The sequence below is a fragment of the Halichondria panicea genome, chromosome 10 (assembly GCF_963675165.1).
Source record: "Halichondria panicea chromosome 10, odHalPani1.1, whole genome shotgun sequence".
Lineage (NCBI taxonomy): Eukaryota > Metazoa > Porifera > Demospongiae > Suberitida > Halichondriidae > Halichondria > Halichondria panicea.
Window position 1 is genome coordinate 1,472,120 of NC_087386.1, and position 18,883 is coordinate 1,491,002.

At 38.1% G+C, this 18,883-nt stretch overlaps 1 protein-coding gene across 1 annotated transcript; it reads left to right on the forward strand.

Moving 5' to 3' along the window:
- The first annotated feature begins 14,803 nt into the window (after positions 1-14,803).
- On the forward strand, positions 14,804-18,425 carry LOC135343249 (solute carrier family 15 member 4-like). Its single transcript, XM_064540245.1, has one exon. The coding sequence runs from the start codon at positions 16,507-16,509 to the stop codon at positions 18,127-18,129; it is 1,623 nt and encodes a 540-aa protein (XP_064396315.1). The 5' UTR covers positions 14,804-16,506; the 3' UTR covers positions 18,130-18,425.
- Positions 18,426-18,883: the final 458 nt, after the last annotated feature.

Sequence of the window (18,883 nt, forward strand, 5' to 3'; positions counted from 1 at the left end):
GTGCTTTTCCAGAGCATGAGGTGTTTAATCACACTGTTCAGCTCTAGCTCCCTTTCTCTGATAGGCATGCTATATGCACTGGCTAGATATCATGCTCTTAAAATGGCTGTCATTTAATACTGATACAAATTCAACATATCAAGCAATAATTATTACTCATTACTATAATTATTAGTCCAGAGATATTCGAGAAAATATCTGATTAGTCCTGTCTTCTCTTCTCTTGAACTTCTGTACTGCCTCTTGACGTTCCACTTATGCATGTCATGATACGTAAACTGTACTGAAAAAGAAAGGGAATCCGACTAGAAAAACATTTGCAATGTGAAAAATTGCTAGGATTGGCCAGGGGAACCACAAAAAAGCGTGGAAACAAGAAATCAGATAAGAGCATAACTCCAATCCGTTACAACGTCATGAACATGTACAATACATAGTATATTAAATAATAGACTGTGTTCCAGATCCACCACATCATTCCATGCAGGTCACCAGTACGGTCCGTGCATGCATGTTATACTACGCATGGATGGACTGTGTGTATACCTGTGCTCAACACTGCATGTATTAGGAACATCAATTCATCACAAATCATCATGATTATGTGCCCGCACATTCCAAAATGGATAAATATATAGGGATTGGTCATCACTCCACCAGTAAAAATTGCGTGGCATATTGGCTGGGAAAACATGGGAAAACTACCAGTACATGTGATTGACGTTGTAACGGATTGGAGTTATGCTCTCGTCTGATTTCTTGTTTCCACGCTTTTTTGTGGTTCCCCTGGCCAATCCTAGCAATTTTTCACATTGCAAATGTTTTTCTATACATCCATTTGGAATGTGCGGGCATATAATCATGATGATTTGTGATGAATTGATGTTCCTAATACATGCAGTGTTGAGCACAGGTACACACAGTCCATCCATGCGTAGTAACATGCACGGACCATACTGGTGACCTGCATGGAATGATGACTGTGGTGGATGGAAGCTGGTAGATGGATCTGGAACACAGTCTATATACTATGTATTGTACATGTTCATGACGTTGTAACAGATTGGAGTCATGCTCTCGTCAGATTTCTTGTTTCCACGGTTTTTTGTGGTTCCCCTGGCCAATCCTAGCAATTTTTCACATTGCAAATATTTTTCTAGTCGGATTCCCTTTCTTTTTCAGTACAAGTGGAACGTCAAGAGGAAGTACAGAAGTTCAAGAAGAGAAGACAGGACTAATCAGATATCTTCTCAAATATCTCTGGACTAATAATTATAGTATTAAATGAGTAATATTGATATGTTGAATTCGTGAATCAGTATTAATTAAATGACAGCCATTTTAAGAGCATGATACATAGCCAGTGCATATAGCATGCTTGTCAGAGAAAGGGAGCTAGAGCTGAACAGTGTGAAAAAAAGCAACACCTCAGGCTCTGGAAAAGTGATTTTAGCCGTACGGTTTCTTAGCCACGCCTATCTATTATTTGGCCACAACGCAATTGATGAGTCATTAAAGATGGCGGAATTGTCTAGGTAAGAGAAATAGAGACTGAAAGGTCATCTGCCTCGTGGAAGCAATCGCAAATCTGAAGAAGCGCTTTGTAATCCAGGTTGTAGTCGTTTGGAAACCCTGTGCAGAATGTCCTGGAGAGGGCTGTACTTGGAGTAAATACTGGGCAAGAAACTTACTCACTCACTCACTCCACTCACTTATTTTGACTCATGTTCAATCTCTGCAGGCAAAGGCCACATCAAGAAACTGAATGGACAGATAGTTTATTTAGCCTTTTCTCTCTTTGTATCTCTCATTTCATAATCCATGAACGTTTTAAATGTATGAATATTGTCATTTTAAAAATTGCACTATTTCAAAGTTTCACCGCTCGTTGTCTGACTGGTAAGTAAGTAAGTGAAATATTGCTAAACACGGGCAAACCCACTGCCAACCTTCCTAAGAATACTTGTGATGTCTTTCCCAATATTTATTATTTCAACAGCGTGTGAATTTATTTTCAGTTATGGTACATTGATGGAGTTTATCAGAGTATTGCATCATCACAACCCCAACATCACTGAAGTGTCGTATGCAATTTTAGTTGCAACTTTTGGTGGAGTGGTATCGTTGCAACAGTTGTCTATGAGTTTGCATTATATCCATTTATAAGAACCAAAGTTCCCAGCTCTATCCGACGAATTGGAGGTGCGGCTCTACTTAATCTGATACTGAATTTTCTATATTATTTTGGTATGATATTTACACATTAATACTTTACACAGGGATTCTCAGAGGCTTCTTATTTGTACTCTTGCTATTTGGAATACTGGAATTTGTGTGTGCCCAGTCACCATACAACATGCGAGGACTTCTGACTGGCTACATGATTTTTCTCATATTTCTATCACTATCGACAAGCATATTTCTTGGATTTCTACAAAAACTATAATTATTTGCCAATATACACTCTCCCTTTAATATATACTGCACTGAGTGTGATTGGATTGGTCCTGTACTGCCTCCTACCTATTAAGATTTATAAGACACCTGTATTTTTTTTACATAGGACACCATTTATTATCTAAAATACCTATTATTGATTACCGTATAGCGGGTATATTTTGAGGGTATAAACTTTCACGGATTGACAGTTAGAAAAGTTTTTGTGGATTTAATTTTCACGGAATAGCAGCCTCTCTGCAGCATGCATGCATGCGATATTAAATTCGTGGGTATAAATGTTCGCGGTACATGCTTAATCAGCGAAAACCGCAAACATTTTATACCCTCGAATATGCACACTATACGATATACTAAGACACCTATTTATTCAATGAAAATGTGAGAGACATGCACAACTGGCATTTGACTCATTTGGACCCCCCTATAGTTCTTAAGGGTGACAATGGGTGGAGTGCACGGGTGACAAACAAGGAATATGAGTGGGAACACCTGTGCTCAGCAGAATGAGTACCTACACCATGTATGTAGCCATTGTTTTAATGCGATAGAGTAATATGCGAGGACTTCTGACTGGCTACATGATATTTCTTGTGCTTCTCTCAGTATCTGCCAACTTTCTCATGAGATTTTTCCACATTTTGATCTATAAACATTCGAAATATTACATTATCCCTTCAATATCAACTGCACTGAGTGTGATTGGATTGGTCCTATATTGCCTCCTGGCCCGCTGGTATAAGAGGAGAGTTAGAGACGAGGACTACAATGCACACAGAGTAGTGGAGGAGGTCTATGATCGATACCTCTCTCATGTACAGTAGAGACAAGAATAACTATGCACCTATATAGTGAAAATCAACTGCCATACTGTTTCACCACAAGCTTAAATTTGGTTTCATTATGTGAGTGCTATTTTTTTGTTCTACAGGTAGATTTGTTTGCGAATTCACTGTTTAGCTCATAATTATTATTTTGCTGGTATTAAATTCTGCTCAAATTGTGAAATTAATGTTATTCATAACGTTTCTAATTACTCGCAAGTGGTTTTAATGAGTTCATCGCAATTTCCAATTATCTGTGAGTACAGTGACTCATTTGCAGAAATAGCAGAAATTAAATACTCGCGAAAATATGTCACCTTAAAATTAAGGTACTTTTTATCTTGTTATGCCTCGAGGCGTAGCCGCACGAGGGATACTTGTTCACAAAGGAGGGGTAAGTATAATAGCTATCATGAACAGCAACAAATGTAACACCAGCCCTGCATGGGAAGCATACAAATATTATGTCATTGCAAAACTGAAACATACGAAACATAATTATTATTATTATACATCCTTATCAGAGTTGGGACAAGCGTGTTGTTGGTTCACCAACAGCACATTACATCATTCATATCACAATTATAACAATTTTCCTGGGGAAAAGTTATAATTGGCTTCAAGCATCTGAAAAGAATAACTCCACTAACAGCAGCTCAAGAGTCAACCATATTAATTAGTATGAAGCTAGTGATGGGAAAGAGGTGCAAGTATCAAGTGAGGTATTTCTATTCAAAAGGAGCATTTCTTGTTCTATTGTGGACTACACTTATCAGTGCAACTGTGGGGTCATATCAATTTGGAGGAAGGCTCATCATAGGATCACATCGGAAGAATGTTTCTATAGTGCTCGTGGCACTATCATGTTTAACTTGTAGTACCATCCCACTGCTAGGGTGGTTAGCAGATGCTAAACTTGGAAACTACAGAGTATTTAAACTAAGCTGCTTTTTTTTACTAGTTGCAGCAATAGTCATTTCCATCAATGTTCTATGCTTTCCCATGTTAAACTCTGTTGCGCTACAGTACACAAGTGATGTCATCCTAGCACTAATATTCGCAGTGAGTGCAGCAAGTACAGCAGTTTGCTTAATGACAGCCTTACAGCTTGGTCTAGATCAAATGCCAGATGCTTCTTCCACTAACATTTCAAGTTTTATCAGTTGGTTTGTATTTTCAATTGTTTTTGGGTTCTGGATTCCTGAGTTGCTATTGTATGCACTCCTTTATTGCACACATTCTTCGAGTCTCAACATTTCACAATTATTCAGCTTATTTCCAGTGACTTGTATGGTTATCATTTGCTCTTCAATGTTTTTGTTAGCTCCAAAATGGCTAATTATAGAACCAAAGTCACCTCGAGCCCTCAAAACCATCTACCAAGTTCTCAAGTTTGCAGCCAAGCACAAGGCTCCTATTTATCGCAGTGCTCTCACATACTGGGAGGAAAATGTACCCTCTAGACTGGACCTGGGGAAGACAAAATATGGTGGACCATTCACTACTGAGCAAGTAGAGGATGTGAAAATCTTCCTAAGAATACTTGTGACGTCTTTACCAATATTTATCATTTTAACAGCACGTGGGTATATGAATCCACTCAGTTTCATAGTTGACAGTAATGTGAGAAAGATTAGCATAGAAGTACTGCATCTTATCAACCCCAACATCACCGAATGTATGTCAAGTGTCGTATACACTTTCAGTTTCAACTGTTTGTGGAGTGGTATTGTTACAACAGTTGTCTATGAATTTGCATTGTATCCGTTTATAAAAAAAAAAGTAACCAGCTCTATTCGGCGAATTGGAGCTGTGGCTTTATTTAACATGCTACTGAATATTCTATATTTGGCTGGACAATTCTGTCCTCATGTATGGGGATCAGTTTTACATTGTGTCGTGGAATTTTTCAGTGGCATCATGTTTGTAGTTTTATTAAATGGCATACTGGAATTTGTGTGTGCCCAGTCACCATACAACATGCGAGGACTTCTGACTGGCTACATGATGTTTCTATTGTTTCTCTCGCTATCTCTGAACATCTTTAACGCATTACTACTATATTCAAATCATATACATGCACTTCACATTGTCCCTTCAATATCAACTGCACTGAGTGTGATTGGATTGGTCCTGTACTGCCTCCTGGCTCGCTGGTATAAGAGGAGAGTTAGAGACGAGGACTACAATGCACACAGAGTGGTGGAGGAGGTCTATGATCGATACCTCTCTCATGTACAAAATAACTGTGTACCTTAAGAGTGAGAGTCAAGGACAACATGAGTCACATGACTGAACTGACTACACTCATGCATAACGCACTATCTGTTTCTGAATCACCACAAGTTTAAACATTTAGTTTCAATGTGAGTGTTATTTTATTATTTTGTGAAATACCCTACAATATAAACAAGGTTACGTGTACACAGCTGGAACCATGCATATGTTATATAAATCATACATGCATGTACATGGTCAAGACTCACCATTAATGCTTAACAGGTATAATTATAACTTGTTTTTAATTCTCATACCTGTATCCGGCAATTGGCATGACATGGGGGATACCCTACAGTAAGGTTAGTACACTATCGCAATAATTGATTTATGAATACAGAATCAATTGATCGGCCAGCCAGAGACACTTTACGAGCACACACCAAACACTTACTTACTTGAATGAACCGAGTGTTGGCGAAGGAGGACTCCCTCAGAGAAGCAAACACATTGATTCCCCACCGGCACAGTCATGACCATCAATTTGACAGGCAGTCCCACACTCAAAGCTTACAGCTGTGATATGGATAATTCAAACAACACGATTACCTCTGCATGTACAAGTTCAAAATGGCAGTAGTTGCAGGGAGGATGTTCACATAATTATTTCTATTGATTTCTCTCACCCATCATTTTGGTAATCTCATGAACATTGTTTGCCATGTATGCATCTTTCTTATTTAGCTGTTCGACCTCTGGAATGGTGTAGGTGTAGTGAGTCACATTTGCATGTATTTAATTCTACATTGCCATGTTTACAAACTTTATCATTGAGGCTGTAACCCTGTTGTTCATCAGGGCACGGTCAGAATGTCATCTATTTCACAAACAATTTTATACAAAATCAGAGGACCATGGCCAGTTGGTATTAAGCAAGTAAAAGAATGGACTCCACTAACAGCAGCTCAATCGAGAAGTCAGGGAAAAGAAACAGATTCAACTATAAAGTGAGGTGGTTTTATTCAAAAGGAGCATTTCTTATTCTATTGTGGACTACACTCATCAGTGCAACTTTGTGGTCTTATGTGGCAGATTTGGGACAAAAATTCGTCATAAGAAAGTATTTAAAACTTATAGTAATATCAAGCTTAACTTTCTTTGCTATTCCATTCCTAGGATGGTTAGCAGATGCTAAGTTTGGAAACTACAGAATCTTTAAATTGAATTGCTTCTTCTTACAAGTTGCAATGATTGTCAACTGCATTCAAATTGTCTACTTTCCCATGCTGAATTGTATTGTATTACAGGACATTGTTACAGCACTAGTATTCACAGTGAGCATAACAAGTACATCAGTTTGTATAATGACAGCCTTACAGCTTGGCTTAGATCAAATGCCAGATGCTTCATCCACTAACGTTTTAAGTTTCATCAGTTGGTTTGTGTTTTCAGTCTTTTTCGGAATTTCTGCTTCTGATTGGTTATCGAATATACTCCTTAATTGCATAAACTTATCGACAATCAACGATATGCAAAAAGGGCAACTGTTTAGCTTATTTCCAGTGATTTGTATGGTTATCATTTGCTCTTCAATGTTTTTGTTAGCTCCAAAATGGCTAACTATTGAACCAAAGTCACCTAAAGCCATCAAAACCATCCACCACGTTCTCAAGTTTGCAGTCAAGCACAAGGCTCCTATTTATCGCAGTGCTCTCACATACTGGGAGGAAGACGTACCTTCTAGACTAGACCTGGGAAAGACAAAATATGGTGGTCCATTCACTATAGAGCAAGTTGAAGATGTGAAAACCTTCCTAAGAATACTTGTGATGTCTTTCCCAATATGCGTCATTTTAATAGCATGTAGGAGTATTTACATAGATGATAGAATCATGAAGTTTGGCAAAACACTGAAGGATCATCTTAACCCCAACATTACTGAATGCACATCAAACATCATATTCACATTTAGCAGTGCTTGGTTGAGTGGCAGTGTTACAACAATTGTCTATGAATTTGCATTGTACCCACTCATAAGAAACAAAGTACCCAGCTCTATCCGGCGAATTGGAGGTGTGGCTCTACTTAATCTGCTACTGAATATTCTGTATTTGGCTACTCCATATGTGTGGGTGTCAGTAATTTACATAGGGGTTTTCAATGGCTTCTTAAACGTACTTTTGTTGAATGGAATATTTGAATTTGTGTGTGCCCAGTCACCATACAACATGCGTGGCCTTCTAACTGGCTACATGACGTTTCTAACAATTGTTTCATTTTCTCTGAACTACCTTATCGGATATCTACTACTGAAACTTTCAAAGCAATATTACGTGGAACCTTCAATATCAACTGCACTGAGTGTGATTGGATTGGTCCTGTACTGCCTCCTGGCTCGCTGGTACAAGTGGAGAGTTAGAGACGAGGACTACAATGCACACAGAGTGGTGGAGGAGGTCTATGATCGATACCTCTCTCATGTACAGTACAGACAAGAGTAACTATGCAAGTTTATAACTTTGTGCATTCACTCACTCATACATGTAAGCACAAACAAGCTATTTGGGACAATTTTTCTCAATGAAATAATGTTACTGGGATGCCTCAGGGGAACAATAAACTGTACTTGTTTATAATACTGACCATCAGGCAATGATAACAAAAACTAGTCCAAATATAGTCAAAGCATAGCATCCTCCCTAAAATAATAACATACATTGTATATAGTTATGTATACATTGATTATATTATGTGTGACGTCATTGCTTTTCTGTTTCAATGATTGAAACAGAAAAGCAATGACGTCACACATGCAGAAAGTACCTACATTATTTTTAATAGAGCTAAGAGTATGCGAATACAAACCTCAATTTTCAGTCGTCACCGTGAGTCTTGACAATCTGGGCAATCAAATCACACAATGACTTGAGTGTAATTTTCTCTCATGTTTGGCAATCTCGAGACCACTGTCCTAGCTCATCACGTTTTCATTATAATTATGTTATAGAACTGTAACAATAGCAACACAGAGTGGTGGAGGAGGTCTATGATCGATACCTCTCTCTCATGTACAGTAACAATAACAACACAGAGTGGTGGAGGAGGTCTATGATCGATATCTATCTCATGTACAGTAGAGACAATAACAACACAGAGTGGTGGAGGAGGTCTATGATCAATACCTCTCTCATGTACAGTAACAATAACAACACAGAGTGGTGGAGGAGGTCTATGATCGATACCTCTCTCATGTACAGTAACAATAACAACACAGAGTGGTGGAGGAGGTCTATGATCGATACCTCTCTCATGTACAGTAGAAACAATAACAACACAGAGTGGTGGAGGAGGTCTATGATCGATACCTCTCTCATGTACAGTAGAAACAATAATAACACAGAGTGGTGGAGGAGGTCTATGATCGATACCTCTCTCATGTACAGTGTACCTTAAGAGTGATAGTCAAGTGATTATGCACACTTAACACATAACATTATAATTATTCTCTGTCTGTTTTATTGTAGCACTTTATTTGTGCGTCATATAGTATACGCTACATAGTACACGTAGCTAATAAGTATATACCAATTGTCAGTTTTGTAAGGACTGGTTTCAAGAAATCTTAGCTGTAAAACCTCAATGCATTTGCTTTACAGCTGTAACAGTAACTTGTTTATAGCTATCAGAAACCAGTCCAAATAAGGTCGAAGTAGTATAAATTGAAACTAGATTGGGAAAACACAGTCGTTAAGTTAAAATAGGTTGATTTCGCTTGCTTCAGATTGAGATAACACAAGAAAAATTACAATAATAAATATGACATAATAGGACTACAATCATGTGTTTATACACTGTGATAAGGAGAACAACTCGGAAATGGATATTTGTTCAGTTTTCTGGCTGGTTGAGTTTTCTTGCCACACAGTCGGAATGGCACACGCACATGACCATCAATTTGTTTCTGTGGTTAACATGTTAGTACAGTCTCAGCTCAATACAGTCTACACATTGAGAAATTGAAGAGGTAGCCCGATCCGTACACAGCAGTCATCACTGTATGTAGTCAATAATTATCATGAATCAAATGACACTAGACAATCATTAATTTTTACTTTTCTGTTGATTTTTTCCTTCCTATAATAATTATCTTGATGACTATTGCATCTTTCCTGAGTAGCTGTTCCACATGAATTGGTAAAACATGTAATACATGAGTTACGTTTCACAGAAGTTAACTACCGGTATACCAGAATATTTTGCTGGAGAAAAACCTTTGTGAATGAGCCAAACCAGAAGAAAATTTATTGCGTTCTGGTAAGGAGGATCGTGTGTAATTACCAAAATAATTCAGGTTTTGCGATTTTATTGTTGCAAATTGATCAACCCTCGCATAACTTTATTTGGTACTTATATACAGTAATACGGTATAGCTGGTAATTTCCGGGGGACAAAGTATTCGTAGTTTTCATGGTTGAACACTGGAGCACAAATAGTTTACCCGGCCCCAAACGGAATGACCTTGAATACCTTACAAGCAGCAACAACGAAAATAAGATACACGAACTGACTACATATTGCTTCCCGTCCCCCTCCAAGTTCAGTACCTGTTATATAACGCGGTAATTATACACATCGATAATTTTTTCACAACAGATAATCAATGTTTATCATCTTCATTGTTGGGACTGAAACATTGTTTGTTCATCAGCAGTACATTAATTGTATATTTACTTTATTTGTGACACACAATTGCTCCCAAAAGTATTAAAACCAGAGGAACAGTTAACATGCCATAAAGCATCAGCCTGAAGTAATAAGTCAAAGAATGGACTCCACTAACAGCAGCTCAAGGGAGCATACAAAGCCAGTGATGAGAAAGAGGTGTAAGTATCAAGTGAGGTATTTCTATTCAAAAGGAGCATTTCTAGTTCTACTGTGGACTTTACTTTTCAGTGCGGCTGTGTGGTCTTATGTAGATCTACAAATGTTGGTACCAAGAATCATTATTGAAGACATCGATTTAGACATCTGGAAAACTGTTTCTCAAGTGTTCACAGCACTACCATTTCTAGCTTACATCATCATCCCAATCATAGGATGGTTAGCAGATGCTAAGCATGGAAACTACAGAGTCTTTAAATTTAGCTGCTTCTTTTTACTAGTAGCACTGATAACGGTTTGCATCAATATTCTATGTGCTCACAAGATAAACTCTATTGCGTTACAGTACATAAGTTCTGTCATAATAGCACTAGTGTATGTAGTGGGTATAGCAAGTATAGCAGTTTGCATAATGACAGCCTTACAGCTTGGTTTAGATCAAATGCCAGATTCTTCTTCCACTAACGTTTAAAGTTTTATCTGTTGGTTTGTATTTTCACTCATTCTTGGATGTTGGATTGCTGACTTGCTATCAAATGCACTCCGGTATTGCATAAACTCTTCGACAATCAATGATATACACAAAGTACAACTGTTTAGCTTATTTCCAGTATTGTGTTTGGTAATTATTTGCTCTTCAATGTATTTGCTAGCTCAAAAATGGCTAATTATAGAGCCAAAGTCACCTAAAGCCCTCAAAACCATCTACCAAGTTCTCAAGTTTGCAGCCAAGCACAAGGCTCCTATTTATCGTAGTGCTCTCACATACTGGGAGGAAGACGTACCCTCTAGACTAGACCTAGGGAAGACAAAATAATTATGGTGGTCCATTCACTACAGAGCAAGTTGAAAATGTCAAAACCTTCCTAAGAATTCTTTTGATGTCTTTCCCAATATTTATCATTTTAACTGCGTGTTGGAATATACTCACACTAGGTTTTAATATCTATGTACATGTACAAGTGTTTAACGAGGAAGTGCTGCATGCTAACACTACTGACAGTTGTACATCGAGCCTCATATACACTTCAGTTTCAACAATTTGTGGAGTGGTATTGTTACAACAATAATCTACGAATTTGCATTGTATCCACTCATAAGAAACAAAGTACCCAGCTCCATCCGGCGAATTGGAGGTGCAGCTTTATTGAATTTGTTATTGAATGTGCTTTATTATTTACTTGCACAATTCTGTCCAAATCATTTCTGGAGACCTGTATTTGCGGGGGCTGTCGGTGGCTTTTTACTTGTACTCTTGATAAATAGCATACTAGAATTTGTGTGTGCCCAGTCACCATACAACATGCGAGGACTTCTGACTGGCTACATGATGTTTCTATTGTTTCTCTCACTATCTCTGAACTACGTACTAGTTGAATTGCTACTAAATGGAAAGCCTTTGCCAATATATACTCTCCCTTCAATATCAACTACACTGAGTCTGTTTGGATTGGTCCTGTACTGCCTCCTGGCTTGCTGGTATAAGAGGAGAGTTAGAGATGAGGACTACAGTGCACACAGAGTGGTGGAGGAGGTCTATGATCGATACCTCTCTCATGTACAGTAGAGACAAGAATAACTGTGTATATTTTGATTGAGAGTCTATGCCCATAACACCACTTAACACACTTAGTCTATAATAATGTTTAGTTTCAATGTGTGTGCTATTTTGTTGTTATTGTTTAATACTCGAGCAATTGTCATGACACAATGGGGATGTATCATACAGCAGCTCGATATAGCTCACCCATGCTAGTCTCTGAACTGACATTTCTGGCTGGTTGAGTTTCAATTATAACCTGCAAGTGACTATTGTAACATATACCACAATAATTATAGATTGGTAGATATCACGCACGTTAGCCTAGCAATTGCATGGTCGTCCAGCCAGACACACTTTACGAGCCAACCAATCCTGCAGCATAGAGATACATTAGTGAAATGTCACACACTCAGACTCACTTGTGAATGAACCAAAGCACTCCCTCAGTGAAGCGAACACATTACCCATGCACCAGATAAAAGCAGCTCCAGCATGACCCTCAATTTATATAGTTAGCAAACAGTCGTCATCCATTACTTCTCACTAAAGGACATATTTATTTGACTTCAATAAGAGCACAAACAAAAATTTGCAGTTGTCACTGCATGTGAGTCTGGGTCATCAAATCACACAATGACAAGGGTTCAAAGGTGTGTGCAATTTTTCTCTCCATGGAATGTTTGGCAATCTTGAGACTAACTGTCTGCATCACGTTTGACTTACTGGATCATTATAATTATGTTGTAACAATATCTTCATCATTGAAACAAAAACAGTATTAACAAGCACATTAATAAAAAAAAACTTTCAAATACAATCAGAGCAACAGTTTTAACATAAAGCAATGGACTCCACTAACAGCAGCTCAAGGGACCATACAAAGCCAGTGATGAGAAAGAAGTGCAAGTATCAAGTGAGGTGGTTCTATTCAAAAGGAGCATTTCTTGTTCTATTGTGGACTACACTTGTCAGTGCAACTTTTTGGTCGTATACAACAAATTTGGGACAAAAATTCCTTAAGAAATCATATGGGGAACACTGGTATATAGTTATACCACTGTCAAGCTTAACTTTCATTGTCATTCCACTGCTAGGATGGTTAGCAGATGCTAAACTTGGAAACTACAGAGTCTTTAAATTCAAGTGCTTCTCTTTACTAATTGCCACAATCATTTGCGGCATCCATATTCTCTACGGTCTCACATTAAAGTCAATTGCATTGCAGTACACAAGTGCTGTCGTTTTAGTACTAGTAGATGCAGTAGGTACAGCAGGTGCAGTAGTTTCCATAACGACAGCCTTACAGCTGGGTCTAGATCAAATGCCAGATGCTTCTTCTACTAACATGTCAAGTTTCATCAGTTGGTTTGCATTTTCAATCTTTTTTGGGTTCTGGATTGCTGACTGGCTATTAAGTACACTCTTGTATTGCATACCATTGTGGGAAAGCACCAAAGTGCAAATGTTTAGCTTGTTTCCAGTGACGTGTACGGTAATTATCTGCTCTTCAATGTTTTTGTTAGCCAAAATGGCTAACTGTTGAACCAGAGTCGCCTAAAACCCTCAAAACCATCTACCAAGTTCTCAAGTTTGCAGCCAAGCACAAGCTAGGCTCCTATTTATCGCAGTGCTCTCACATACTGGGAGGAAGATGTACCCTCTAGACTAGACCTGGGGAAGACAAAATATAGTGGACCATTTTCTACAGAGCAAGTTGAAGATGTGAAAACCTTTCTAAGAATACTTGTGATGTCTTTCCCAATATTTGTCATTTTAACAGCGGGTGGAAATATACTAGTCAGTTTCGTGGCTATTGATCAAGTGGTAATATTTAACACAACGAAATATCATCTCAACCCTAACATCACCGAATGTATATGTTATAGTTAAACAATGGCCTCGAGTGGTATACCGTATAGCGCGAAATTTTCGAGGCACTTATATTTCGTGGAATGGCCTCTAAAAACCATTTCGTTGCACAATGTTCGCGGAATGACTGCTTACCGGAAGCCACGCCTTTAAATATTTGCACGATAGCAGGTAATTCTAATTAAAGAATAATTTTCGTGGACTTAATTTTCGTATAGAATTCTAACCCACGAAATCCGCGAAAATTAAGCCCCTCGAACATTTCGCGCTATACGGTATTTGATTTACACGCGAGAGTAATCTGATAAACCACGAGGCGCAGCCGAGTTGGTTTATCTGATTACTCGAGCGTGTAAAGCAAATATACCACGAGAGGCCATAGTTTAACTGGCTTGTACTATGTTTAGAACTGTAGAGTACAAGGGGGTATTATGAGACATCTAAATGTTTCTGACCCCCCTGTCTTGCAGTAATCTTGAGGGAACTAAATAGCCTGTTCACTAACTTTTATGGTCAATATGCTTTGCATGTAAGCAAAAAAAAGAGTGACAGTGCTTTGTTTGCAGCTAATGCTAGCATTTTAGTGTTCAAAGTGGTTTGGGTATTATGAGACAGGGGGGGTATTTACGAGACACCATTGCAATTAATTAATTTTAACGGTAATTGGCTGTTCTAACATATCTGGAACTTTCTAATATTAAAATATAGTGATTATTTTGCCTATAAAAACAGTTACTCCTGTTTTAACTGATACCAAGTGAATTTTACTACAAACATTTGGTACCCACTTAAATTTGGTCAATTAAAAATGTTTTTTCCAATTAAATTCTGTTCTTAAACAAACTATTGTGGTATCTCTGTCAACACAAGCATAAAACTCCAAATTTCTTTTGGAAAAAATACTAGAGTGATAGTGCTATTAACTGCAGACAGAATACTGAAGCACTCCCGTTTTAAACAGCTGTCTCATAATTGGTTCTGTCTCATGATACCTTCTTCTACTCTACTACTATGTTTAGCTACTTCCTGTCATGCTTCTTCAATGAATATGCTTATAACTACTGTTTGACGTCACTGTTGCTATAGCTATGCAATGAATTTGCTATTTTTTTAAAAAGCGATGGCTGATTCAAGCAAGCGTCTATGATTCAAGCAAGCAATTGTGAAGGCTGTGTTTCTGCATCTTTATAGAAGGCACTTCAAGAAAGTACACTGGTGCTACTTGTCTACAAAGAGTGCAAATGTACCCCAAAATATCATTCCACAAGCCTACTCAGTACTGTACTGGCCCAGTGCAGTGCAGTCTCTTTAGTCTGAGAAACACTGGACCCTTCTTACTGCTCCTGGTCCCATGCAGCAATGTAATAAGCAGGTTGTGACAACTAATGTTGAAAGTTGAAAAAAAGCAACACAAACAAACCAGTATCGTTCGATTCACGATCACAGAGTTCTTCGAAATTTGCCTCCTTTTTGAAACTATTCATCGCTCGAACTTGGCTCTTTTTATGTTGACTAAAATCATTAGTAGTCTGTTTTATATTGAATTCTCTCTAACTCTGATATTGCTAATATTGATTGAATTGAGTAGTGTGTCATTGTTTTAATTGAAACAGTGTGTCAATTTTGTTGCAAAGGTGGGATACTGTATTCAGTTCTAGCTGTACATGTAGTTTGACCACAGCCATGGTATATGGCAGTTATACACTAGGGTATAACTGCCATATACCATGGCTGTGGTCAGACAGGTTGTATAAGTAGTATAAACTACAACTGAAGCCTTTGATCTTTGGTGCAACCATAGTACAACAAGCATTATATACAATTTTAGTTTCAACCCTTGGTGGAGTGGTATCGTTATAACAGTCGTTTATGAGTTTGCGATGTATCCACTCATAAGAAACAGAATACCCAGCTCTCTCCGACGAATTGGAGGTGCAACTCTACTTAACCTGCTACTGAATGCGCTCAATTTGGCTATGCAATTCTGTCCATATGTGTGGGCATCAGTATTTTTCACGGGAATTCTCACTGGCTTTGGACTTGTATACTCCTAATAAACGGGATACTAGAATTTGTGTGTGCCCAGTCACCATACAACATGCGAGGACTTCTGACTGCCTACATAATATTTCTAGCACTTCTCTCAGTATCTTTCAACTTTCTTATGAAATGTGTCCATTTTTTGATATATAAACATTCAAAATATTACGTTATCCCTTCAATATCAACTGTACTGAGTGTGATTGGATTGGTCCTGTACTGCCTCCTGGCTCGCTGGTACAGGAGGAGAGTTAGAGACGAGGACTACAATGCACATAGAGTGGTGGAGGAGGTCTATGATCGATACCTCTCTCATATACAGTATAGACAATAATACAATTGTGTATAATTATACACTTAGATTGAAAGTCAACTATAGCTGATTACGTCCATAACATACACACTTAACACACTTAGCTATTGCATGCTCTGTTTGCTTCACCACAAACATAAACATTCAGTTTCAATGAATAATTACGTCTCACATTTGAAATAACATTAAGTACTATAGATGTATACACAACTATAATTTTCAATATTTATCATCTTCATTGTTGGGACTGAAATCTGTTTGTTCGTCAGCAGTATATTATTATAATCTAGACATTACAGTTCACATTGAAAACAATTCCAAAAGTAAATAGAACAGTTCACTTGAGCATCAGCCTTTAAATAATGGACTCTACTAACAGCTGCAGCTCAAGGGATCATACAAAGCCAGTGATGAGAAAGAGGTGCAAGTATCAAGTGAGGTGGTTCTATTCAAAAGGAGCATTTCTTGTTCTACTGTGGACTACACTTGTCAGTGCAGCTGTGTGGTCTTATGGGACAATGTTGGGAGAGAGAATCTTATCAGAAGGCATACATTTAGAGAGGAATACTTTTTCTCGAGTGTTCATTGTACTACCATTTCTAGTTTATGCTACCATCCCACTTGTAGGATGGTTAGCAGATGCTAAGCTTGGAAACTACAGAGTCTTGAAATTTAGCTGCTTCTTTTTAGTAGTCGCATCGATAACCATTTGCATCAATATTCTCTGTGATACAAAGATAAACTTCAGTGCACTGCAGTACACACGTAAAGTCATAATAGGGCTAGTGTATGCAGTGAGTGTAGCAAGTACAGCAATTTATATAATAACAGCCTTACAGCTTGGTCTAGATCAAATGCCAGATGCTTCATCCACCAACATTTCAAGTTTCATCAGTTGGTTTGTGTTTTCACTTACTCTTGGATGTTGGATTGCTGAATGGCTATCAAATACTCTCCTTCATTGCGTAAACTCTTCGACAATTAATGATATACAGAAAATGCAACTGTTTAGTTTGTTTCCAGTGACTTGTATGGTAGTTATTTGTTCTTCAATGTTTTTGTTAGCTCCAAAATGGCTAATTATAGAACCAAAGTCGCCTAAAGCCCTCAAAACCATCTACCAAGTTCTCAAGTTTGCAGCCAAGCACAAGGCTCCTATTTATCGCAGTGCTCTCACATACTGGGAGGAAGCCGTACCCTCTAGACTGGACCTGGGGAAAACAAAATATGGTGGACCATTCACTACAGAGCAAGTTGAAGATGTGAAAACCTTTTTACAAATAATTGTGATGTCTTTCCCAATATTCCTCACCGTAACTGCGTGTTGGAATATTTTACTCGTACTAGGCTTTACAGCGGATAGCTATGTAGGAGTGTTGAACGAGGAAATGCTGTGGCATCTTACTGTCTCAAACACTACTGACAATTGTACATCGAGCATCATATACACTTTTAGTTTGAGCCATTGGTGGAGTGGTATTGTTACTACAGTTGTCTACGAATTTGCATTATATCCACTCATAAGAAACAAAGTACCCAGCTCTATCCGACGAATTGGAGGGGCAACTTTATTTATCCTGTTACTGAATATGCTAAAGTTGGCTATTCAATTTTCTCCATATGCACAAGCATCAGTACTTTACATGGGGGCTCTCAGTGGCTTCTTATCTGTACTCCTAATAAACGGAATACTCGAATTTGTGTGTGCCCAGTCACCATACAACATGCGAGGACTTTTGACTGGCTACATGATGTTTCTATTGTTTCTCTCAGTATCTCTGAACTACTTTTTTGCAATGCTACCAAATGAAATATATTTGCCAATTTACACTATCCCTTCAATATATACTGCACTGAGTGTGATTGGATTGGTCCTGTACTGCCTCCTGGCTCGCCGGTACAAGAGGAGAGTTAGAGACGAGGACTACAATGCACACAGAGTGGTGGAGGAGGTCTATGATCGATACCTCTCTCATGTACAGTAGAGACAAGAATATAACTGTGTACACTTTAGATGAGAGTCAACTGATTATTCCCATGACAAAATCATACTTAACACAATAGCTAGCTTAATATAATAATTACACGCACATTGTCACTGTATCATTTATTTTACATGTACTCTATACTACGACACGCTGCATTTACTATTATATCGCTTTTACATTCATGGACTGATAGGTACGATCAGTGCATGATCGAATGGTACGATCAATTATACCACTATCAGAGTTTTTGAAAGGTTTCATCATTCACGGAATGATAAGTACCACTCGTCACTTTTGTAAAGATTTCAGAATACTCACTATCAAGCATGATACCAGAATAATTATGGTCAAAATAACTAGAGATGCTCATAGAGCATTCACCCCGTGCGTTGAGCTTCTTTGCATAACAGATACGATAACTTTTTATTGTAACGACCATTACCTAGGGAATGATCGTGAATCTCTAAAGCAGAAAACAGTGTTTTTTGTCGCCTTTGAGTTAACCTGCAAGTTTCAATTCCTATTATTTTTCAACCACTGTGCTTAAAGCAGTCCATGAAAGTGTCTAGTTCGCTCAAACAGCTCATTTTTAATTTGTGTCCACACACGTACACACACACACAACACACACACTAATCAGCGCGCTTGCGCACGCGCAGGGTAAAAACACAGTTTTTATGAATGAAATCCTGATATACTGTTTTCATCAAAACAAACCTAAATTTGCAATCATACATTCCCCAATCTATGT

What these genes read in the sequence shown, in the direction of transcription:
- LOC135343249 (XM_064540245.1), top strand. Translation starts at nt 16,507, where the DNA reads ATGGACTCTACTAACAGCTGCAGCTCAAGGGATCATACAAAGCCAGTG.